Source organism: Pelophylax lessonae, assembly GCF_965119305.1.
Source record: "Pelophylax lessonae genome assembly, chromosome: 11".
Lineage (NCBI taxonomy): Eukaryota > Metazoa > Chordata > Amphibia > Anura > Ranidae > Pelophylax > Pelophylax lessonae.
Window position 1 is genome coordinate 187,436,974 of NC_138778.1, and position 25,206 is coordinate 187,462,179.

Genomic DNA, 25,206 nt, shown 5'->3' on the forward strand with positions numbered 1-25,206 from the left:
CACCCAGCTAGTGTCCCCAATATAGTGTCACAAACAGTATCCCCAACAGTGAAAACACCTGTCACACATATGTCCCAGTAAAATATTCTGTTACAGTGAACATCTAGCGCATCTGTCCATGATCATCTGGCACATCTGTCCGTGATCATCTGGCGCATCTGTCCGTGATAATCTGGTGCATCTGTCCATGATCATCTGGCGCATCTGTCCGTGATCATTTGGCGCATATATACGTGATCATCCACAGCATCTGTCCATGATCATCTGCCACATCTGTCCATGATAATCTGCCACATCTGTCCGTGATAAACTGGCACATCTGTCCGTGATAATCTGGCACATCTGTTTATGATCATCTGCCACATCTGTCTATGATCAGCTACCACATCTGTCTGTGATCTGCCACATCTGTCCCTGATTTGCCACATTTGTCTGATTTGCCACATCTGTCCCAGTCAACATCTGCCACATCCGTCCGTGATCTGTCCCAGTGAACATCTGCCACATCCCAGTGATCAACATCTGTCACAGGGCCTTCAAAAATGTGATAGGTACTCAGGAAATGAAATGAAATGAAATGTGTAATTTAGGGCCTTAGAACACCTGATGGTGCTCCTCGGATGTTGGGCCTCTGTATATGGCCAGGCTGTGAAAAAGTCTCACACATGTGGTATCCCCATACTCAGGACGAGTAGCAGAATGTTTTTTGGGGTGTAATTTTTGCTGTGTACATGCTATGTGTTAGAAATATCTTATAAATTGACAACTTTTTGTAAAAAAATAAAAAATAAGTTTTCATTTTCTTTCCAAATTTTCCTAAAGCTTGTGGAAAAAAATGACATGCTCAAAAGACTCACAACGTAGAATATACATTGGGGTGTTTTCTTTCCAAAATAGGGTCATTTTGTGGGTAATTCCATTGTCCTGGTGCTCCAGGGCCTTCAAAAATATGATAGGTACTCAGGAAATGAAATGTGTAATTTATGCCTTTAGAACGCCTGATGGTGCTACTTGGATGTTGGGCCTCTGTATGTGGCCATGCTGTGGAAATGTCTCACACATGTGATATTGCCATACTCAGGAGGAGTAGCAGAATATATTTTGGGGTGTAATTGCAAGTTTACCTATGCCATGTGTAAGAAATAATTTTCTAATATGAGAATTCTGTGGAAAAATGTTTTTATTACCCAAACTATTGTGGGCAAAAAATTGCAACTTCAAAAAACTCACTATGCCTCTTACTAAATACTTTGGACTGTCATATTTACAAAAAGGGGTCATTTGGGGGGTATTTGTACTGTCCTGACATTTTAGGGCCTCAAGAAATGAGATAGGTAGTCAGTACATCAGAATTGATCAATTTTCAATGATACGTAGCCTAGCTTGTAGACTCCATAACTTTCACATAAACCTATTATCATACACTTATCAGGATTTTTTTTTTTTTACCAAAGACATGTAGCAGAATACATTCTAGCCTAAATTTATGACAAAATGTGATTTTATTGGATTTCTTTTGAAACAAAAGTAGAAAATATTGTTTTTTTTTTTTTCAAATTGTCCGCTCTTTTTTTTTGCTTATATTTCAAAAAATAAAAAACCCAGTGGTAAATACATACCTTCAAAAGAAAATTTTGTGTTAACAAAATGATAAACATTTCATTTGAGTACAGTGTAGCATGAGTAATTGTCATTCAAAATGCGAGAGCGCTGAAAGCTGAAAATTGGTCTGGGAAGGACGGGGGTGAAAGTGCCCAGTACTGATGTGGTTAAAAACCAAGCCTACTGTATTCCTGACATTTGTTGCTTACAAGGTAAAATCAGTATTTTTTGCTAGAAAGTTACTTAGAACACCCAAATATTATATATATTTTTTTAACAGAGACTCTGGAGAATAAAATAGCGGTCATTGCAATATTTTATGTCACATGGTAATTGCACAGCGGTCTTTTAAACGCAGTTTTAAAAAAAAAAAAATACATTACATTATACACTGAATTTAAAAAACTAAACTGTAAAGTTAGCCCAATTTTTTTTGTATATTGTGAAAGATAATTTTACGCCGAGTAAATAGATCCCTAACATGTTTCGCTTTAAAATTGCACGCACTCGTGGAATGACGACAAACTACGGTACTTAAAAAATCTCAATGAGTGGCACTTTAAAAAAATGTAGGGGTTACCAGTTTAGAGTTACAGAGGAGGTCTTTTGCCAGAATTATTGCTCTCACCCTAAAAATCGTGGCGATACCTCACATGTGTGATTTGAACACTGTTTACATTTGTGGGCATAAGTTATGCATGCGTTGTTTTTGGTGTGCAAGCATGCGGGGACGGGAGCGCTTTAAGAAAATGTTTTCTTATTTATTTTTTTATTTTTTACACTGTCCCTTTAAAATTTTAAAATAAAAATCTGATCACTTTTATTGTTGTCACAAGGAATGTGAACTGGGCTGTCAGTGACAGTCCTGGGTCTCCTACCAATGATCAGGACCTGGGGATCTGGATCCCGATCACATGATCGCTGTGATAGCCTCTGATTGGCTTAATCATCATTTAATCTGTAGCCTATCCCAGTTCAGTAAAGACAATAAACAACACACATTGGCTCGGTTCACACTGCCGCGACTTTGGATTCGACTTGTGAGACCTCAAGTCGCCAGACATGTGAAATCCCATGTTAGTCAAGGAGCACTGTGTTAATTAGCACTACTGAAGTCAATCCACTTTAGAAAAGGTTCCTGTACTACTTCAAGGCAACGTCTATCTGACTTGTTCCCATAGACTTTAATGGAAGTCCCCTCCAAGTCAGATCCTCATCTTTATTCATGTGATTTGGATCCGACAGTACAGGAAGATTACTCCGGCCGTACATGGCATCTTCTTCTATGCAGTTAGCTCTGCATACCTGAACAAAACAAAGTCACATCAAATTAGGACTCAAGTCACATCAAGTCGCCAGCAAATCACCAAGAAGTCACTTGGCAAAGTCGCACCATAAGTCGTTGCAGTAGTGTGAACCCAGCCTTTTTCTCTAGCAAGAAGGGGAAGATGAAGTGTATATTTTTCTTCTCACTAAATGACAAAAAAAAAAATCTGTTAAAGAAAAAAAAAAAAACATTTCCTCTTTAGTGCTCGCCCTAGCTTAGAGTGTGTACCTATCAATGTTAGTGGCAGTGTGTCAGTTACTGTTAGTGTCAATCAGTGTTCATTTTTGGCATCAAATTTTGATTTAGTTTTAGTTCTAGTCCTTTGACTAAAACGCCGTTTTAGTTTTAGTCCCATTTTAGTCATCATATTTTAGTCTACTAAAATCTCCAGTACATTTTAGTCAAATACAAACATTTTAGTCAACTAAAATCTAATGTGTTTATTTAAATTGTAATGAATTATTTAAGCATTTCTATAAAATTTCCAAACATATTATATATTATTGGAGTAAAAAAATCTAATATCATGTTTTTATTTATGGTATTGAGGTTTGAACAAACTCACAGATACAGATTTGGCCACTCTGGGCGGTGTGAGGAGATCTGTAATACTGCACAGTTCTCTAGACAGAGGTCTGAGGAGGCCTGTAATGCTGCACAATGCTCTGGACAGTGGTTTGATGAATGGCCTGTAATGCACAGTGCTCTGGATGCCCTTTGCCAGTGGTCACTGGTCAGAGGAGGCCTGCAATGCTGCACAGTGCTGGAAGGTGGTCTCAAGTCTGAGTGATGGCCTGTAATGCACAGTGCTCTGGATTCCACCATACCGGTGGTCACTGGTCAGAGGAGGCCTGTAATGCTGTACAGTGCTGCAAGGTGGTCTCAAGTCTGAGGGATGGCCTGTAATGCACAGTGCTCTGGATGCCACCATACTGGTGGTCACTGGTCAGAGGAGGCCTGCAATGCTGCACAGTGCTGGATGGTGGTCTCAGGTCTGAAGGATGGCCTGTAATGCACAGTGCTCTGGATGCCACCATACCGGTGGTCACTGGTCAGAGGAGGCCTGTAATGCTGCACAGTGCTGGAAGGTGGTCTCAAGTCTGAAGGATGGCCTGTAATGCACAGTGCTCTGGATGCCACCATACCGGTGGTCACTGGTCAGAGGAGGCCTGTAATGCTGCACAGTGCTGGAAGGTGGTCTCAAGTCTGAAGGATGGCCTGTAATGCACAGTGCTCTGGATGCCACTGCCAGTGGTCAGAGGAGGCCTGTAGTGCGCACACAGTGCTCTGGATGAATGGTGGTCTGAGGGGAGGCCTCACCTCAGGCTTGCTGTTATTGTAATGTACACTACACACTCACATTGGGTGCTCTTTCTGCTCTGGACGTGGGTGGTCATCGTGAATCGGGACTCAGGAGTGGAGTGGGATTCTCATTGGGACTCAGGAGGCCTGGCTGTAATGCACAGTGCTGCTCTGGTCTCTGGCAGTTGTACTTATCACACTGTGAGACTCAGAGGCCTGTAATGCTGGCTGCACACAGTCGCTTGCTTGCTGGGAGCGGAAGCAGGCAGAGCTCCATGGAAACCGGAAGTTAGTTCACGAGGGTAAATGTCCCTGCCTCACATTTTCGTTTAGTTTTCGTTCGTTATTGAAAGCGGAATTGGTTTTCATCAGTGGACGACAATGTGCTGTACCTTTCATTTTGTTTTCTTCATCGTAAAAGTGGCACTGATGAAAATTTTGACGTAAACATTTTGTTGGCGAAATTAACACTGGTGTCAATGTCAGTTAGTGTCAGTTAGTGTCATGGCTCAGGCCATGGAATAGTTAGGGTCAAAAACATGTAAAATCAAATGATATCTACTATTTCTATTCTGCGTTACAAAAAGTCACTTCTTGACATGGCATCATCCCAAATTGTGGCAGCAGAGGAGTTGTTTGTTGCAGCAGAGGAGGCAGCAGTAAGCCATTAAAGCGTTTGTTGCCCAAGCATTTCATATTCCTGATATGTGCCTGCTGTACCATGTACTTGTATTAGAAGGTATCCTGTTTTTTTTGTATTACTTCCTTTGAGTGAAATCCCTGGTGTTCCTGCTAGTCCCTCTGCTTTCCTAATAAAAACTGACCACACTAAGCAGGAAAGCACAGTGTGGTCAGATCTCTAGCTGTGCTGGGAACTCAGTATCCTCTCCTCCAACGATTAGACTTGTCCTGACATGCCCCCATCTGCTTAGCCTCTCACTGGGAAGCTCATTGTGCTGTTGCTTCTCCTTCCCCCAGCTCCTATGCAGCTGAGAACAGAGGGAATGTGATCACCTAATCAAAAGGTATTTTTAATGTTTTTTTTTTAATATCTTTACACATGTAGATGTACAGTACATGCAGTTGACAAGCACTACATGTTTTGCCTTTAATTTAACTTTTAACCCCGGTTCACTTTAGTGCGATCACAGAGATCTCATGTGCGGTGCAAATTTCAGCCATACACTTTGTATGGCTGAATTCGCACCGCAGCCGCAATATACAGGCACCTGACCCTTTTTTTTATCCGCAGCAGAATCGGATCGCATAGTGGTTCACACTAGTGCGATCCGATTCTGTGCAAACTTGCAGATCGCACTGCGATATGCCATCGCAACTGGAGGTGTCGTTAACTTTTAATAGACACCCCCTGCATATCGCATATGGCAGTGTGAACTGCCAGGGACGCGGATGCGATACGGGATCACGCTGCATATTCGCAGCGTTCCCGCATCGCACAAATGTGAACCGGGACTTAAACTCAATGGGTAGCTTTACAAGGTGATTGTTTGCAATCTCTTTAAAGCATAAAAATAGCAACTACTCAATTAAAGTATATACATCTAGAATGCATTAACAGCCAAAAGCATAGTAATTTGATTTGTATAATATTGTAATATACCCAACACTACTTAATTGCAAAGCCAGGTGACCTCACCTATAATGGATAAGCATTAGAGCTTGGTCGCCAATGCACTACCATGTACTTGTATGAGAAGTATTCCGTTCTCTTTGTATTGTTTCCTTTATGTGAAATCCCTAGTGTTGCTGCCAGTACCTATGCTTTCCTATTAGAAACTGACCACACTAAGCAGGAGAACACGCCATGGTCAATTCTCTAGCTGTGCTGGGAACTGCTCTCCTCCAATGATCAGACTTGTCCTGATACCCCTCACCCCCCTGCACAGCCTTTCACTGGGAAGCTCAGTGTGCTGCTGTGTCTCCCCCCCCCCCCCCCCCCCAGTTCTTATGCAGCTAACAATAGATGGAATGTGATCACTTACAAAAGGGTAAAAATTTCTTTTTATTTTATTTTTTATTTTTTTTATAGCTATACACAAATGTTACACCTTTCATTTCTATTTTAAGCGGAATGGGAGGTTTTTCAAGGTGAGTGTTATCATTTGCTTTATTAAGTAGACGTAGAAAATATCACAAAATGAATTTAGGCCATCACACTGCCCTCTCTGCGCTCTCCACCTATTGCCAAGCTCCTTGTGTCAGACTGAGAACCTAATTGGCTAAGACTGTGTTCCCACCCCCTTCTCCTCATCCTCGTGGGATTAAAGAAGGCTAATATAAAGGCTGATGAAGGTAGTTACACTAGCTGTGTTCATGATTATTATTTTTATGAGTACATAACTAGATTATACAATTATTTTATGATATCCCCGGAGTTCAGTGTTATCCTTTCAAAAGAAGGATGGAACAGTACAAATTTTGCAGAATATGGGCATCATTGTTATGACTGCTGCCACGTTGGCAGGTGGGCATCATTCATCTGGCATGTTGATTTTGTCAGCACTGATATTGTCACTTAGTGGTGGCCGTCCATGCATTTCCTCCACTGATTTAAATGATTAGCACAATGCAGACATTCTGCTGTCCTTGTCTGGGCCAAATTAAGGCAACAAATGAGACTTAATGGAGGCATGGAGATGCGTGTCACATCCATGTAACAAACCGATCACTCGAATCCCACAGAACTGGCCTTCTAACCATTCATTGTCATAAAGGCTTGGAACAGATTGCACCATAACTCAGAGAAATACTTCATATGAGTAGCAACAAAGTAAAAAGAAAAGACCCAGATAGACAAAATATTATTTAGATGTGCAAACAGACCCAGCAATAAGTAGGTCACTGCGGGAAAATTTGGGGTGTAAGTCGTCATTTTTTTACATTCCAACCATGTGCTACTGAAGGCCAAAGGTAAAATGGTAGTCTTCCCGTTGACATTATTTGGCCCATGTACTGTATTTGCCTTGACTAAGTTTATTGACCTAATTTCTTATCAGTCTTTTTGTGTGGTTTAACCGCTTCTGGACCGGAAGGATTTGCCCCCCTTAACGACCAGGCCATTTTTTGCAATTCGGCATTGCGTTAGTTTAACAGAAAATTGCGCGATCGTATGACACTGTACCAAAATAAAATTGATGTCCTTTTTTTCCCTCACAAATAGAGCTTTCTTTTGGTGGTATTTGATCACCTGTGCGATTTTAATTTTTTTCGCTATAAACAAAAAAACAGCGACTATTCTGAAATAAAAACTATATTTTTCAAATTTTTCTGCTAAATAACATACCCCCCCCCCCCCCCCCCAAATGTAAAAATCCTAATTTTCCATCATTTTAGGCCAATTTGTATTCTGCTACATATTTCTGGTAAAAAAAAAAAATTGCAATGAGCGTATTTTGACTGGTTTGCGCAACTGCAAACTAGGTAAAAGATGTTTGTCATTTTTATTTGTTAATTTATTTCTTACTAGTAATGGTGGCGATCTGCATTTTTTAGTGGGACTGCGGCATTGCGGCGGACAGATTGGACCCCTAACTGCCAATTTTGACACTTTTGGGGGGACCTGTGACATTACTACAGTAATCAGTGGTAAAAATATGCACTGTTACTGTAATAATGACACTGGCAGGGAAGGGGTTAACCTAGTGGGTGATCAAAGGGTTAAACGTGAGCCTAGGGGAGTGTTTATTAACTGTGGGGGGAGGGGCTTGTCAAATGACCATAGAGACCTGTGATCCTATATAGAAGGATCACATGAGCTCTATGATCATTCCAGGGAGAAGAATGGTCAGCTGCGTTTACAACAGCTGATCGTTCTTCTCTCTCAGCGGGGAACGATCGCGGGTGTCAGGCAGCAGTCGTGGCCGCCGACCCCGTGCATTGGCATCCCTGCTACCCAGTGGGGGCGAGAGCGCTCCGCCACCCAGCACTAAGCACGCGACTGATTGTGGGCTATGTCGGTTCACGCAGGAGGGCCAACCTGCTGCAGTAAATGTGCAGCCGGCGGGCCAGAACGTGTTAAAATGGTTGACAGGTTCATGTTTAAAGAATATGTAAACCCAGCATTTCATATTCCTGATACAGTATGTGCCTGCAGTACCATGTACTTGTAGGAGAAAGTCTCCTGTTCTCTTTGTAATTGCTTCCTTTGTGTGAAATCCCTGGCCTGACCACACTAAGCTTGAGGACACATCGTGATCAGCTCTCTTAACTATGCTGGGAACTCAGCCTGCTCTCCTTAAATGATCAGACTTGTCCTTACATCCCCCGCACAGCCTTTCCCTGGGAAGCTCAGTGTATTGTTGCTTTTCCCCACCTTAGCTCTTATGCAGCTGAGCACAGATGGAATGTGATCACTTCTTAAAATGGGAAAAAAGGTATTTGAAATGTTTGTTTTTTTATATCTATACACAAATATTTTTCCTTTCATTTATATTTTAAACAGAATGAGTTGTTTTACAAGGTGATCGTTTACAATCACTTTAACTTCCATATGTCAGTGTTTTAAAGATCTTCTTTTTTGCTACATGGTCAGTCCGTAAGTATCAGAGTCTATGCTGTATTTCTTTCAAATTATGAGCATGCGGTCTACAGCACATCAGCCAGCTGACTTCAGCTATTCTCTAAGGCCAATTCAAGGGCCTGTTTTGCTCAGGAGAGAAGTTCAGACGACTTTAGCTGTGAGCAGGCTACAAAGCAAAAAAATGATATATTTACAAGCAAGTGCTATCCATGATAACCATGCTTAGTGGGGTAAAGTGAATGCACTTAACTGCATACCAATCACAACTAAATATACTCGGCAATGTTAATATCTGGATGATTGTGGATGTTTACTTACAAAAGATTTAAGTATGCCCACTCACCTTTCCTTATATTGTTTGTAAGTCTGACTCTTTAGGGGTCAAATGTCCATTGGGGTCTGGAAGTTGCTACCTTGACTGAATTCACACACCCTCTTTCACCTCTTTAGTTTATTAAAGTTAGAGTGAACTCCCATGGATGATTTTTACCCATAGGTAAGCCTATAATAAGGCTTACCTATAGGTACTGTAAACATGCACGGTTTAGGAGATATTTACTTGGGAATGGACTGGTGACGTCACCAGCGCATGCGCTTTGAAGGAACAGCATACCCATGCCATTCTTTCAGAGCCCTGTGCCATGAATGGAGTGATGTCATCGTGCAATCAAAGGACTGGAGCTCGCCAACCCGGAAGGATGAACAGGTAAAGATGGAAGCCCTGTCAGTGATGACGGCGCGCCACTGGAGGGCCTCATTTTTGGGTAAGTTTCACATAATTTGCTAGTATGTGATGCATACTAGCACATTATGACATTGCCTTGCAGAAGGATTTTTTTTTTTCTTTACAGCGTTTACTACCGTTTTAAATATATTAATATACTAAATGTTTATCATTTATTTTTGGATGGGGTAGGGAAGGGTTAAAACTTGGTCTCCCCTTTCATACATACTGATCCCAATATGGTATGAGAACTCTATACCATTGCCTTATGGTAAATAAAGAAACAAAAAAAAAAAAGAAACGTGGTTATTTTTTGCGGTTTGTGCACCACTTCTTTTCACTTCTTGTCCCAAAGTAGCAACAGGCAGGTATATGGGTTCCCCTTTGTAGACAGGTGTCTCTGTAGTAGGTGTTCCCAATGGAAGATTACGCTTCATCTCTTGTTCTCGGGACAACTGTAAAATTTAACATTTCTCTAATTTCTTTCCCAGTGACAATGGTCACCAGAACAAATAGAGGGGTGGATCTACCCAGCAGGGACACAGACAGCTTTAATAAAATTGACAGATGGCCTGACCTTTCTCCACACTACCCAAAACTACCCGAATCTCTAGGTTTCACCTCGAGACAAACTTTAGGTGTGTAAAATCCCAACTCTGGCACAGGAATCTTGTTCTAGTTATATTAGTTTAAAATACCTTAGCCTCAAAGCCACCTCTGATCATGGAGGCCTTTTTCTAGTGGTTGAGTCTTCGCCTTCCTCTTCTCTTGGCCATTAACAAAACCTGGGGCTGTGTGTTTTGTGAATGGGCAGAAGGCAAAGGGGTGAAGACATGACCGCGACGCTGGTTTTTATAAGACCTGCAGTGCTGACATTGGAGTGGCCCAGACATAGAGCAAGAGCTGACTGTTCCTTGCATGTATATGAGCAAATTTGACACACGAAATTAAAAAAACCTACATGATGGGAGGTGGCTTTTGAGGATAAGGAACTTTTAAATGTGTCAACCCAGGTAAGGTTATTGTGCAGAGTTGGGCTTCAAGTAACAAAGCACTGTGGTTAAAAGGACTATTAAAAATACAGAGCCCAATTACAGTATCTCACAAAAGTGAGTACATCCCTCACATTTTTGTAAATATTTTATTATATCTTTTCATGTGACAACACTGAAGAAATGACACTTTGCTACAATGTAAAGTAGTGAGTGTACAACTTGTATAACAGTGTAAATTTGCTGTCCTCTCAAAATAACTCAACACAGCCATTAATGTCTAAACCGCTGGCAACAAAAGTGAGTACACCCCTAGGTGAAAATGTCCAAATTCGGCCCAAAGTGTCAGTATTTTGTGTGGCCACCATTATTTTCCAGCACTGCCTTAACCCTCTTGGGCATGGAGTTCACCAGAGCTTCACAGTTTGCCACTGGAGTCCTCTTCCACTCCTCCATGACAACATCACGGAGCTGGTGGATGTTAGAGACCTTTCACTCCTCCACCTTCCATTTGAGGATGCCCCACAGATACTCAATAGGATTTAGGTCTGGAAACATGCTTTGCCAGTCCATCACCTTTACCCTCAGCTTCATTAGCAAGGCAGTTGTCATCTTGATGGTGTGTTTGGGGTCATTATCATGTTGGAATACTGTCCTGCGGCCCAGTCTCCAAAGGGAGGGGATCATGCTCTGCTTCAGTATGTCACAGTACATGTTGCCATTCATGGTTCCCTCAATGAACTGTAGCTCCCCAGTGCCGGAAGCACTCATGCAGCCCCAGACCATGACACTCCCACCACCATGCTTGACTGTAGGCAAGACACACTTGTCTTTGTACTCCTGACCTGGTTGCCGCCACACACGCTTGACACCATCTGAACCGAATAGCTTTATCTTGGTCTCATCAGAGCACAGGACATGGTTCCAGTAATCCGTGTCCTTAGTTTGCTTGTCTTCAGCAAACTGTTTTTTGTGCATCATCTTTAGAAGAGGCTTCCTTCTGAGACGACAGCCATGCAGGCCAATTTGATGCAGTGTTCAGCATATGTTCTGAGCACTGACAGGCTGACCCCCCACCCCTTCAACCTCTGCAGCAATGCTGGCAGCACTCATACGTCTATTTCCCAAAGACAACCGCTAGATATGATGCTGAGCACGTGCACTTAACTTCTTTGGTCAACCATGGCAAAGCCTGTTCTGAGTGGAACCTGTCCTGGTAAACCGCTGTATAGCCTTGGCCACTGTGCTGCAGCTCAGTTTCAGGGCCTTCTTATAGCCTAGGCCATATTTATGTAGAGCAATGTTCTTTTTTCAGATCCTCAGAGAGTTCTTTGCCATGAGGTGCCATGGTGAACTTCTAGTGACAGAAGGAGAGAGTGAGAGCAATAACACCGAATTTAACACACCTGCTCCCCATTCACACCCGAGACCTTATAACATTAACGAGTCACATGACACCGGGGAAGAAAAATGGTTAATTGGGCCCAATTTGGACATTTTCACTTAGGGGTGTACTCACTTTTGTTGCCAGAGGTTTAGACATTAATGACTGTGTGTTGAATAATTGTGAGGGGACAGCAAATTTACACTGTTATACAAACTGTACATTCACTACTTTACATTGTAGCTATATGTCTCCAGTCCGGGTGCCAACAACAATGTGAACTTGACAGAGGTCCCCAAACTCTTGTCTTCTATTGTAGTCTGTGTCCCTGTTCGGGAGATTTCCCTTCATTTGCTGTCTAGGTGATACATTTCATTGGCACTTGGTTGGAATTCTGCTTTAATATTCTAGTATTTCTGCAGTTTTATGGTTTTTTTTTTTTCTGGACTTTGAAATGTTGTGTCCTAGATGGGTAATACAGTGCGCTGAGATATCAGCTATAATCAAAAGATAACTTCTCTTTTTCTTCTTAAAGGTCATCACAGCGGGGGTCAGTCTTGCGTTAACCTCTATCCAGGACCAATGCGAAAATCTCCAGAGTAGCTCAAACATCACAGGTGAGTACTAAGATGTGCAGGAAGTGTACGTCAGTGATTCAGTCTTTGGTGTTAAAACAGCCTATTTATTGCTTTAATGTACTGTACAGTTAATGGCTGTGTACTAAAGATAAAGAATAAAGTGAAATTGTCATCTTAAGTGTTTAAGAGCACTTTAAGACATACACTGAAAAATATGATGTGTCCATTTTTTCTGCATTTTAGTGCATTGGGAGGCTTGTAGAAGTCAACGACAGAGCACCAAAAGGATATAATGTATGTTTTGATGCATTGGCAACAAGTATTTTCAAGCCTTGGTCACCAGCTATTAAGCCCTATCTACTCCAAATACTAAATTCAAAAACACAGTAAAAAAATGCCTCATTATGCATCAAAACACATGTCAACGATCAAACAAAATGCATGCTGACATATGACAACACACCTGCCTACTGCAACAAAAAAGCACCTCTATACAAACACAGGGACCTAATGGGTCCTTAAAGTAAGAGTCCTGCCTAAATACAGATATAGCAGTGCACTGGTTATTTCCTTTGGAAGCCAGGAAATCTATTACAATTTCATTCAGGGACCCAGGTATGAAGCAGTAGTATGGCCTTACTGCAAACACTGTGCTAATTCAAAACCTACAAAATCTTCTTTTCTGTTTTTATAGAATTGGGAAAGGGTAAAGTGTTTGTAAAGTAATTTTTTTTCTTTTAAAATAACAATCATGTTATACTTACCTGCTCTGTGCAATAGTATTGCACAGAGCAGCCCCAAATCTCTTCTTCTGAGGTCACCTGCTGGCTCTCCTGGCTCCCCCTCTTCTCAGTGTGCCACCATAGGAAGCCAATTCCTACTCAGGCACACCTACAGGCTTGCTCCCAACCTTCGCTGCCTGCATCTTTATACATAGAATACAAGGCTCCCCCCCTTGAAACAAAAGAGAGGTTTGCACCGCTCAAGGTAGACCATGTCATGATCCACTGCTGTTGGAGGAACCAGATAAGGCTTCTTGTAGAGAGCTGGGTGCCTGCCAAGGTCCGCAACCAATGTATGAGTACACAGAGAAACAAAAGTGACGGCACATCCAGCATAAAATCTTCATATTTATTGTAGATCCATTAAAAATAAGGACATGGTATGCAGTCACAGCTCAAGAAACAATTCAGCAGACGCGTTTCACATACCTGTGTTTAGTCATTGTTGAGCACAGGTGGGTGAAACGCATCTGCTGAATTGTTTCTTGAGCTGTGAGTGCATGTCATGTCCTTGTTTTTAATGGATCTACAATAAATATGAAGATTTTATGCTGGATGTGCCGTCACCTTTGTTTCTTTGTGTACTTTGCCCCCCTCCTTTTCCCCATCACAGGATTTGACTGACGAAGCAGGAGCCAATGGCTCCCACTTCTCTCAGCAAAGCCTGTGACAGTGGAAGATAGAGTGGGGGTGGGATCTATCTGAGTGGGGGTGGGATCTATCTGAGGCCAACATTGCAATAATGTATGGAAAGTGGGAGGGGTGCCTCTGAAAGGGTAAAAAGGGGGTGTATGTGGGCGCTTCCGTGGGATGAGGACCTGGATGTGGATGGATAGTGGGGGGATACCTACACCCAGGCAGCACTGTGGGAAGGTTCAAGAAACAAGGCGCCTAAGTGCAGTATCTCACATTTATGCAGCCGGCATCTTGTGTCCCAGCATGGTAGCTGGAAGTTCGCGCCCCGCTTAGTGTACACCCACAAAGGAAGCAGCGTCTTGGACATTCGTTCACCCGAGCATCGGCTCCTCTGATCCTGGACATCACTACGGATTCATTCCAGCTCCTCATTTCACTCTTTATGGCTTACTTTCTGTTTGTGCCTCTGAAAGGGGACTTCAATGGCCAAGAATTAAATATCTAATGGTCCAATAATGGGGTCAAGAAAAATTATTTTTTGTTTATATATATATATATATAAAAGATAAAAAAAATCACTTTATTAACCACTTAAGCCCTGGAGGATTTGGCTGCTAAACGACCAGGGGGTATTTTGCGATTCGGCACTGCGTGACTTTAACGGACAATTGTGCGGTCGTGCGACGCTGTACCTAAACGAATTTGACGTCCTTTTTTTCCCACAAACAGAGCTTTCTTTTGGTGGTATTTGATTACCTGTGCGATTTTTTGATCACGCGCTATAAACAAAAAAAGAGCATCAATTTTGCAAAAATAACAATATTTTTCACATTTTTTTATATGAAATTCCCCAAAAAAAAAGTAAAAATCAAAATTTTTTAACATTTTCGGCCAATTTGTTTTATGCTACATATGTTTGGTAAAAAAAATCGCAAAAAGCGTATTTTTATTGGTTTGCGCAAAAGTTATCGCGTTTACTAACAAAGGGAAAGATTTTTGTCATTTTTGTTGTTTTGTTTTTTAACGCGTAATGGCGTCGATCTGCAATGTTTTTGCGGTACTGCAACATTGCGGCGGACAGATCGGACCCTTGACTGAAATTTTTGACACTTTTGGGGTTACCAGTGGCATTTCTACAGTAATCAGTGCTATACATATGCACTGTTACTGTAAAAATACACTGGTAGTGAAGGGGTTAACTTTATTTGAGAGGGAGGGGCTGTGTGTGTCCCTAGGGGCGTGATTCTTACTGTGATTGGCTGTCTGTTGAGCTGCAGGGACACTGATCAACAGGTCTACATTGTAGAACCCTGTGATCAGTGTTTTTACACCAAGGAGAATGACAGGCAGCTTGTTTACACAAGCTGCCTGACTTTCTCCCTCTCCCCCGCCGATCGCTGAGTGACCGGCGGACATCGGGTCCGCCGGTCACACGCGGGGGGGGGGGGGTCCGTGACCGCGCGGGAGCGGGAGCGCGCCTCCGCGGGTGTGCACTTGCTCGCTCCCCAGAGCCTCACAGGCTAGCGACGTAGACCTACGTCGCTCTGCCTGTGAGGGGCTGACTGCCGCAGTAAATATACTGTGAGCAGTCGGCAAGCGGTTAATACAAACTACAATAAAACACTTTTTTTTGTACATAAATATACACATGAGCTGACATGCAAATGGAAGTTTTGAGACAGAGGACCATATACAAAACAGTAGAATATTGATGGTGAAACACTGTTTGGCAAAGAAGAACCCTAATATTACCACCCGTTTCAGAGTTCCCTCTTTCTTCAGGGGTACATGGTTAAAATGGGGTACAGAGTTTCTTCAATGAAACAAACAATCATTTATACATTTATACATATTTATGAAAATATAATAAGTTGAAGCCATACAATAAATCCTACTTACATCCAATAAATCACAAAACCTGAATTATCAGCTCAAAACAATTAAAAACAAAAACGAATGATGTCCATTTATTTGCTCAGTCAGTGAAACAGTTTTCTACAGTGAGAGTTAAAGATGTAAGGACAAAGGCCAATCTAGCCAAATAAACACGTGGAGTAAGGTGGCACATACTGAAACTTTTTTACCTAAATGCAGGGAATGCATTAACCACTTCCTGCGAACTGACGTAGCTCTACGTCGGCTCAGAGAAGTGGTTGTACCGGGGTGATGCCTGCAGCTAGAGGCATCATCCCGGCACCATTTCTTAGAGCCGGCGGTCGGCATTCAGGTGGTAATGGTCGATGCGTTACCCCAGCGAGCGGGACACTCCCCCCCCCTTCCGCCGCCTTCCACGGCTCAGCCAGGGTCTCCTGGTGGCAAGACCACCGGCTGGTTGGAGTCCCGACCAAGCCGGATTTGGCTTTGATCGGGTCTCTGATGTAGTAACCCGGAAGCGGCGTGATGATGTCACGTCCGGGTTACTCGGTGGCTAAAGGTGCTGAATTTAAAAAAATTATAGCATTATAAAAATGCAGATTTTGCAGTGGAGGGGTCTGGGGTCTTTTAGACCCCCGATCCCTCCATAAAGAGTACCTGTCACTGCTTATTGCTGTCACAAGGGATGTTTACATTGCTTGTGACAGCAATAAAAGTATCAGATTTTGTTTTTGTTTTTAAAAACTGTGCTAAAATGAAAAAATGTAATAAAATAAATAGGAAATTTTTTTTTTTTAAAGCGCCCCCGTCGCCGTGAGCTCGCACACGAAAGAAAACGCATACGGAAGTCGCACCGGCAAATTAAAAGCGCTGTTCAAACCACACATGTGAGGTATCGCTGTGATTGCCAGAGCAAGAGCAATATTTCTAAAAATACAGCTACACTGTAACTCTAAACTAGCAACTGTTAAAATTTTTTAAAGCATCGCCTATGGAGATTTTTACTGACCGTAGTCGCCATTCCGCGGGTGTGCGCAATTTTAACCCGTAACATGTTAGGTATCTATTTACTCAGCATAACATCATCTTTCACAATATATAAAAAATGGGCTAACTTTACTGTTTAGTTTTTTTTTAAATGCAGTTTTTCCCCAAAAAAATGGCGTTTGAAAGACCACTGTGCAAATACCGCGTGACAAAAAAAGATTTGCAACGATTTTTTTCTCCAGAGTTTTTGCTAACAAAATATATATAATGTTTGGGGGTTCTAAGTAATTTTCTAGCTAAAAATACAGATTTTAACTTGTAAACATGTGTCAGAAATGGGTTCGGTCCAGAAGTGGTTAAAGAAAAAATGTTTAGGCTTCGTAATCAGTTTAAAATCACTGCCAAGTGGGGGAAATATAAAAATATTTTATTTATTTATTTATTTATCAATACAATAGGTCCAATCGGTTTAAGACCCCGTTCACGCTGGGGCGACCTGTCAGGCGACCTGGTCGCCGTAGGTCGCCTGCCATAGAGAAGCTGTGGACCCGTTCTTATAGGAGCGTCACAAGTCGCTCCGACTTAGAAAAAGGGTCCGGAGCTTCTTTGGGGCGACCTGGAGTGACCTGCATTGACTTCAATGTTATGAAGTCCGTGCCGGCCGCTCTGAGGTTGCGGTGCGAGCAGTGCGCCGCGACCTGTGAGGTCGCCCCGGCAAGTCGGATCTCCCCAGTGAGAACGGGGTATAAGAGCCGGTTCACTTGCCGGGGCGACCTGTGAAGTCGCGGTGCGCAGCTCGCACCGCGACCTCGGAGCTGCATGCACGGACTTCATATCATTGAAGTCAATGCAGGTCGCTCCAGGTCGCCACCAAAGTAGTACAGGACCCTTTTTCTAAGTCGGAGCCACTTGTGTCGCTCCTATTAGAACGGGTCCTGTGCTAATCTATGGCAGGCGACCCACCGCGACTTGTCAGGCGACCAGGTCGCCTGACAAGTCGCCCCAGTGTGAACCGGCTCTAAATTAATATAAAGCTTGTGGTATGGAAAAAGTGTTCATATTTGGGAAAAGCTAAAACCTTGAGTTGCCACTGGAATTGGATTAAAGGGGAAATCTTTCAATAGGGACTCTTGTCCTAGTGACAACTGTCTAATAGAAGTATTTTCTTGCTTTTCCTGTTGTGCTTTAAAGTGACTGTAAACAATTAACTCATTAGTTTGAAACTGAAATGAAAGGCAAAACATTTGTGTATAGATATAAAAAAACATTATAAATACCTTTTTCCATTTTTTAAGTACTCACATTCCCTCAGTTCTCAGCTGTATAAAAGCTGGGGGTGAAGCAACAGCACACTGACCTTCCCAGTGAATGGCTGTTCAGAGGGAGGGGGGGGGTTGTCAAGTCAAGTCTGATGAGTGGAGGAGAGCGGGCTGAGTTCCTGACCGAGCAAGAGAACTGATCATGGTGTGTTCCCCTGCTTAGTGTGGTCAGTTTTTAATAGAAAAGCAGAGGAACTGGTAGGAACACCAAAGATTTCACACAAAGGAAGCAATACAAAGCAAACAGGATACTTTTTCATACAAGTACATGGTACTGCAGGCACATATCAGGAATATGAAATGCTTGGGTAACAAACACTTTAAGACGGGGGGAAGGAAGAGCTCCTCAATCAGACACAGATTTTAACCATTCCATACCCTATCCAAAGTAAAAAGGAAAATTCAACAGTGGTGTGATTTACAAACTGTGCTTAGTCCTCTACTTGCTTTGAGTGTTGTATAAAGGGTCAAAAGGGTGAAGAGAACCTGAGATGTCACTGGATTAAAAACACCTGGAAAAAAAACTTATGTATAAGGCTGCATTGTTGCTCCATTGAGGTGGCAAATGGGGGAAGCGGGGGGGGGGGGGGGGTTAATCTAGGGTTGGGGTTTAATGTATACAGTAATTTTACTTAAAACTGATATTTCATGTACTGAAGTGTCAACTTGACTGTGTCTCAGGGGCTTTGCTTGCTGAGTTCCGGTGTTCCGTGAGAATTACCTACCCGTGAGAAAAACCTACCCCTCGTCACTTCCGGTGTACGAAAGTGTCTGTAACGCGGCGGTTTACATTAAAACAGCTCGCCAGAAATATGAGTCATCTCCGCTGCTATCCCTGACATTTCCCTGGTCTCGGCTACTAAAAATAAAACCGGCGGCGGCTGTATGACAACATTAATCACGGAGCCGAGAGCCGCTTTTATATTTAGTAGACAAGATCAGGGAAGTGACAGGGACAGGAGCGGAGCTTACTCATATTGCAGCACAGCTGTTTTCATTTACCCGCCGCGATGGTAGGTTTTTTTCACGGAACAATCATCATTTCATACTAGTGCGCATGCGCACTAGGGGCTGTGAGCATGCGCACTGCTAGGGTAGGTTTTTCTCACGGGGTAGGTTATTCTCACGGAACACCGGGTCCGTGCACCTGCTGTGTCCATTATGAAGTGCTCCCAATCTGGTCGTTGGCTTTTTTTAACATATTTTGGAGAATGTGGTTTCTTGATTAACAAGTGAACCCTTTGCCAAAAGTGTAGGTATTTTATTATTTATGACTAATACCAGACACCTTTATCAACAAAATGTTGTTCCTCCGCAGGTCTGGCCTGTAATATCTCTATTGATATGATTGGAACCTGTTGGCCTCGCACACCAGCTGGGCAACTGGTGGCACGACCATGCCCTGAATACTTCCAAGGCGTACAGTACAACACAACAGGTAAGGCTCTAACTCACATTATTCCAAGGCATAGAGATAAAGTTACATTCGATGGGAAACTTCTATTACAATTGGGCTGAGCTTTGTATATAACGTAACCTGGTAAATAATGCTGCCAAAAGATTTTTTCGTTTCATTTTTGTTTGTAAAAATAGTGATGTCACATGTTTTGCTAGTGCAGCATGAACCCTATATGTGCCCTCACCCCATATGTTGGCTGATTATTGGAAAAAGCCTCTTGAAGATCCCCATTGAAGAGCAAGGAACAGTATTTTCAGACACTGTATTGGCGCTTTTCCACTGCATGGAACCGAACGGTTCGGCTCGCTTTTGTGCTTTTCCACTGCTGGTACCGCATGGTATGGTGTAGGAACGGTTCGGTACGGTACGGTATGACAGTGCTTTTCCACTGCATGGAACCAAATGGTACGGTTCTCAAAAACAGTACCACCTCGATTGTGGTTCCAAGAGGTACCATACCGGTACCATATCCCACAATCCTTTGCATGCAGTCACTACTAGCCACTGATTGGTCAGAGAATCTCATTGTTATCCCACCCACTTAACTTTAGTACTACTTTAGTGGAAAAGCAAACCATACCGTACCGCAGTGTTTTTCAACCACTGTGCGGCGGCACACTAGTGTGCCGTGAGATATTGCCTGGTGTGCCATGGGAAAAATTCCAATTTCATCCGAAGCGCATGTTAAGGACTATAAATAGCTCCGGTGTCACTGTTACACTGACAGGAGGAGGACAGGAGGAGACATTGCAGTAGATCGCCGATGAGCAGAAGAGCGCCGATGGATCTGGATCTGGAGGAGACATGAGCAGAAGAGCGCTGACTGATGGATCTGGATGGAGACATGCGCAGAAGAGTGCTGAGTGTGACGGACATCGGCTATCTGGAGGAGACAAGCGCGGTAAGTACTGAGTGACAGTGAGATACTGCAGTGATGGACAAGTTTCTGAAAAGGAAAGAACTGGACTCTGAACAAAATTCGGAGCCAGATGAGAGCCCAAGTATGAGTGGGGATCAAAAGAAAGCAAAGATGGTTAGCTCAAGCAAATTCTCTGGCACAAGGCAATATAGCGAAAGCTATATTTCATTTGGATTTTCTTTCACCGGAGATGCAAACAAACCAACTCCACTGTGCGTGGTGTGTGGTGAAAAGCTATCTAATAGTCAATATAGGCACAGAGTTAAATTTTTTTAACATTTTCTAATGGTGGTGTGCCTCGTGATTTTTTTCATTAAAAAAGAGTGCCTTTGCACAAAAAAGGTTGAAAAACACTGCCATACCGTACCGTACCGAACCGTTCCAACACCGTACCATGCGGTACCAGCAGTGGAAAAGCAAACCGGGCCAAGCAGGGCCAAGTAGAGCCGAGCCGGTACTTGCAGTGGAAAAGTGCCATGTATGTTTTCAATTCAATCTTACTAGGTCTGCTTCACAAACGTCTTCATTAATGTGCGCAGGAGAGCATAGCATTAGACGTGAACGTTTAATTTTTAATTCCATCTATAATAATGTTCATTTCTTTATTAATCCCACATATATTTCAAAGTGAAGATGTGTCACCAAGGGTTGGGCATTTGGCCAATGACATTAAAATGTGTAGCTGCATTTAAGATCATTGACTGCTATGACAAATTCAGTGGATCACCGCTCTAATTGGCAAAAGAGGTAAAGATGGGAATATATAGCGCCATGGTTCGTAACCTCTTTCAGCTGGAACCCATATTCTATCTATGAATCAGCTCTAAAACTGATGGATTATGTTTTCAGTGAATTGACTTTTTTATATGACTTGAAAGGGTACAGATTACTGTCCATTTACATAATGAAAGGAAATTGGCGACTTATGCAAAATAATATTAGAACATAATAAATAGAGATGAGCTAATCAATTCAATGGGTAATGTAATACTGCACAAGCCAACTGAAAATTGCCATTCCATGTGACTGAATTGTGCACCAATTTTTCCAATCTTCAGCGAATTATCAGACTGCATATTAATGCAAGCCTCCATGTTAGATAATTAAACATTATATGCTTTTAATTTTGACAGATTTCAAAATTGTTCTGTTATATAAAGTATGTAAGTAGCTAGTTCAAATCTTGTATTTATTAGCCAGAAAAGCAGCATTGTCTAGGATGAAATTTTTCTCACCTACTCCACCATTTTTAAACTTCAGTGTAGATATCAAATGCTGATGTAAGATGACTACAATCAAAATCCTAAGGAGGAAGTCAGCGGAGTTATGGGCCATACAGACTATAAGATTTTCTGAAGACTTTTCCCTTTAGATTTACCAAAACCATATAATATGAGGTCAAACCTAAAACACTTTCAATTTGTATGTAATCTGGCAGGCCCTTGCACTACATAAGAAAGGTAAATCTGAAGGAAATCTAACCACAAAAGTTGGATAGTGTGCATCCAGCTTTAAGAAATGTCCAAAAAAATATCAGATTTAAGACAAATTCTGAAAAGAAGGTTTACTTTGTGGGTCAAGTGCGCACCTGACTTTCTTTTCAAGCTTTGTCTTTAACCACTTCTGGACTGGAAGGATTTCCCTCTTTAATGACCAGGCCATTTTTTTGCGATTCAGCAATGTGTGACTTTAACGGACAATTGCACGGTCGTGCAACGCTGTACCCAAATAAAATTGATGTCCTTTTTTCCCCCCACAAATAGAGCTTTCTTTTGGTGGTATTTGTTCACCTCTGCGATTTTTATTTTTTGCGCTATAAACAAAAAAAAGAACAACAATTCTGAAAAACAATATTTTTCACTATTTGCTATATAACATTCCCAAAGAAAAAAAAAAATGTAAAAATCGAAATTTTTAAAAAATTTAGACCAATTGGTTTCTGCTACATATTTTTGGTAAAAAAAAAATCGCAATAAGTGTAGTTTGATTGGTTTGCGCAAAAGTTATCGCGTCTACTAACTACGGGAAAGATTTATGTAATTTTTTTTTTTTTACTAGTATTGGCGGCGATCTGTGATTTTTAGTGGGACTGCGACATTGCGGCGGACAGATCGGACCCCTAACTGACATTTTTGACACTTTTGGGGGGTATCAGTGACATTACTACATACAGTACTAAAAATATGCACTGTTACTGTAATAATGACACTGGCAGGGAAGGGGTTAATACTGTGGGTGATCAAGTGGTTAAATATGAGCCATGGGGAGTGATTCTAACTGTATGGGGGATGGGCTTGTGAAATGATCATGGAGACCTGTGATCCCACAGAGAAGGATCACAGGCGCTCTGTGATCATTCCAGAGAGAAGAATGGTCAGCTGTGTTTACAATAGTTGACCGTCCTTTTCTCTCAGGGGGGAAACAATCCAGGGTGTCAGGCGTCAATCGGAGCCACCTGCCCCGTGCATCGGAGACCCCGCTGCCAAGCAGGTGCGCAACCGACGTATACATACGTTGGTTCACGCAGGAGGGGCTGCCTGCTGCAGTATAACTGCGACGGGAGTGTCCTTAAGTGGTTAAAAGCTGATTTCTTTTTGGAATTTGGTTTCAGGTTACGAGTCAGCACCCCTTTCATGATTCACGGTGAGTAGGTGACTACATGAATTAAAATGATAAATGCAATGGAGTCCTCCCAGTGAGCTTTTAAATATTTGAGTAAAGTCTAGTAGAACAAAAAAAAATGTCAAGCCACTGTACTAACTATCTGTGGTTAGTACAGCAATCTCCCCCGCTGAGCTGATGTGTTCTGACAGGGGAACGCCCCCCCTCCCCACCAGAACACTCCGACCAGCGCTCTCTAGCCATTGGCTGAGAGCCCTGATCAGGAGTCAGTAGGCTGCTGGTTTTCCAAACGGCCGGCTTCTGTTGGACCGGCTGGTATACACACGGGCTGGATGTCGGCAGGTTTTTTTTTACTGGCCGATGTTGCTCGGCATTCGGGGCTTTAGTCAACGTACTTTATTGTTTATGTAATGGAGGTTTTGGTATATTTTAGTAGTGTAATATTTAATGCGTATCCAAAGCCAATTTTTCAATTATAGATAGAGTAGGTAAGGGTTAAAAAGCTTTGTTATTATCTAGGAAGTGAGGGAAATCCTCTCTTAGACACCTGGCTCTGCAACAAGTCCATCTTTGGAAGTCTTCCCCTCTACATTTTTTATTTCCCTGAATTTCAGTTGCACAATAGAAAGGGTGAATTTCCCCCTTAGCAAAAAAACAGGACTGGGTTTCTAATCCTTCTATTCAAGAGCAGGTGAAGAGCAAAGGACCAGTCACTGGTATTGCCTGTGGGGTCCCGTTGCAAATGATCTTTTTTCCATTACTGACTTACCACCTACCATGTGTCTCTGGGTTGAAGCGGCATTCTTGCCTGAGGGAGGGTTTCGGTTCTAAAGCCTAGTACACAAGGGTCGAATGTCGGGTAACATTGGCCGTATTTCGGGTGACATTGATTTCACTAGAAAACGACCGACATTCGGCCGGCGTGTAGGGCAGCCAGTCCAACAGCTCCCTTTCAGCGCTTTCAGCCGATTGCTGAGAACAGTGACCAGAGTGTTCTGGCAGAGGGGCCGCCCCATGTTAGAACACAATAGCTTAGCAGAGGAGATCTCTGTACTATCATCAGATTGTTAGTACAGCGGCTCCAACCTGAGCTGCCAATTTTTTTTGTTCAGCCCGTTGGGTTAGTCTCAGCCTAGCTCTGTGGAAGGGAGTGCGCCCCTGAAACGCATCAGCTTGACAACCCTATATGGGTATTGGACTACATGTGTCCACACTACATGTCATCTTGTGGTTCATTGGCTTTTATCAGTTGCTACTTTGTAAGTATCCACTTTTAGAGGTTTTATATTATTAATAAATGTGTTTGATAATGCACTAGGTGCGTGCGCCTCCTTGTCCCTTTGTTTTTGTAGGTCTAATTTGTATCACCCCATGTGGGGTGTGTGGGGGGGGGGGGGGCTGCATCCGCCTAGTGTTTGGCTTTGCTGTTGCTCATTTTCCAACTAGAGAGGACCTCATAGTGCTGGAAGTAACTGTTTGCTTGTGAACAAAAAAAACTAGTAGTGTGTACGAGGCTTTAATGTCAGAGCCTCCATAAGGGATAACATTGAGAAGCATAGTAATGACATTACCAAATCTCACTCCAAATCTCCTGGGACTTGTAGTCAGAGAATCTCACACTGTGGATATATAACTAGAAGGTTGTTGTTCTAGCCCTGTCTACCCTTATGGTGTATATGTGTTGCACTTGGTTAATTTGGAGGAGATTTAGGTGCAGGGCCACTGATAAGGCAGTACAGCCAGCCCTCCTGTACTGGGCCCGGACCCCATCAGTTCAAAAGGGGAGCCCAGGCACCTGCTGAGCAGGAGGTCCAGCTGTACTGTCTTATTGCAGACACCGATCCTTTCCTGCCTCCCCTTGCAGCTCTGCCAGCTTCTCCTCTTCTTACTCCCACCAGCTTCACTGAAGGGGGATTGGTTTCAACACATGCACCCCCTACATCTGCTGTCCAGGGCCCCTTCCCCCCCCCCCCCCGCAGCGCTGCCGGCTTCCCCTCTCTCTTTTCTGCTGTGGGCACACAGGGGGATGTTTCAGGATAGAGAGCGGGGGAAGGGGCAGGTAAATATGTCATTCACTGGTCCCTTTTATTCCTGAATGAACACAGTGAGCGATCGCTACCAGTCACTCCTGTGTCCATTTGTCACCAATGCATAGTAA

The 25,206-nt window shown here is 42.8% G+C and overlaps 1 protein-coding gene across 1 annotated transcript in view; it reads left to right on the plus strand.

The window, feature by feature from the left end:
* The window catches only part of CRHR1 (corticotropin releasing hormone receptor 1), a 369,096-nt gene that overhangs the window by 247,437 nt on the left and 96,453 nt on the right, over positions 1–25,206 (plus strand). The window contains exons 3-4 of the mRNA XM_082272731.1: positions 12,407–12,488; positions 19,367–19,486. Coding sequence (XP_082128857.1) covers positions 12,407–12,488; positions 19,367–19,486 — 202 coding nt within the window. The remainder of the gene's footprint in view (positions 1–12,406; positions 12,489–19,366; positions 19,487–25,206) is intronic.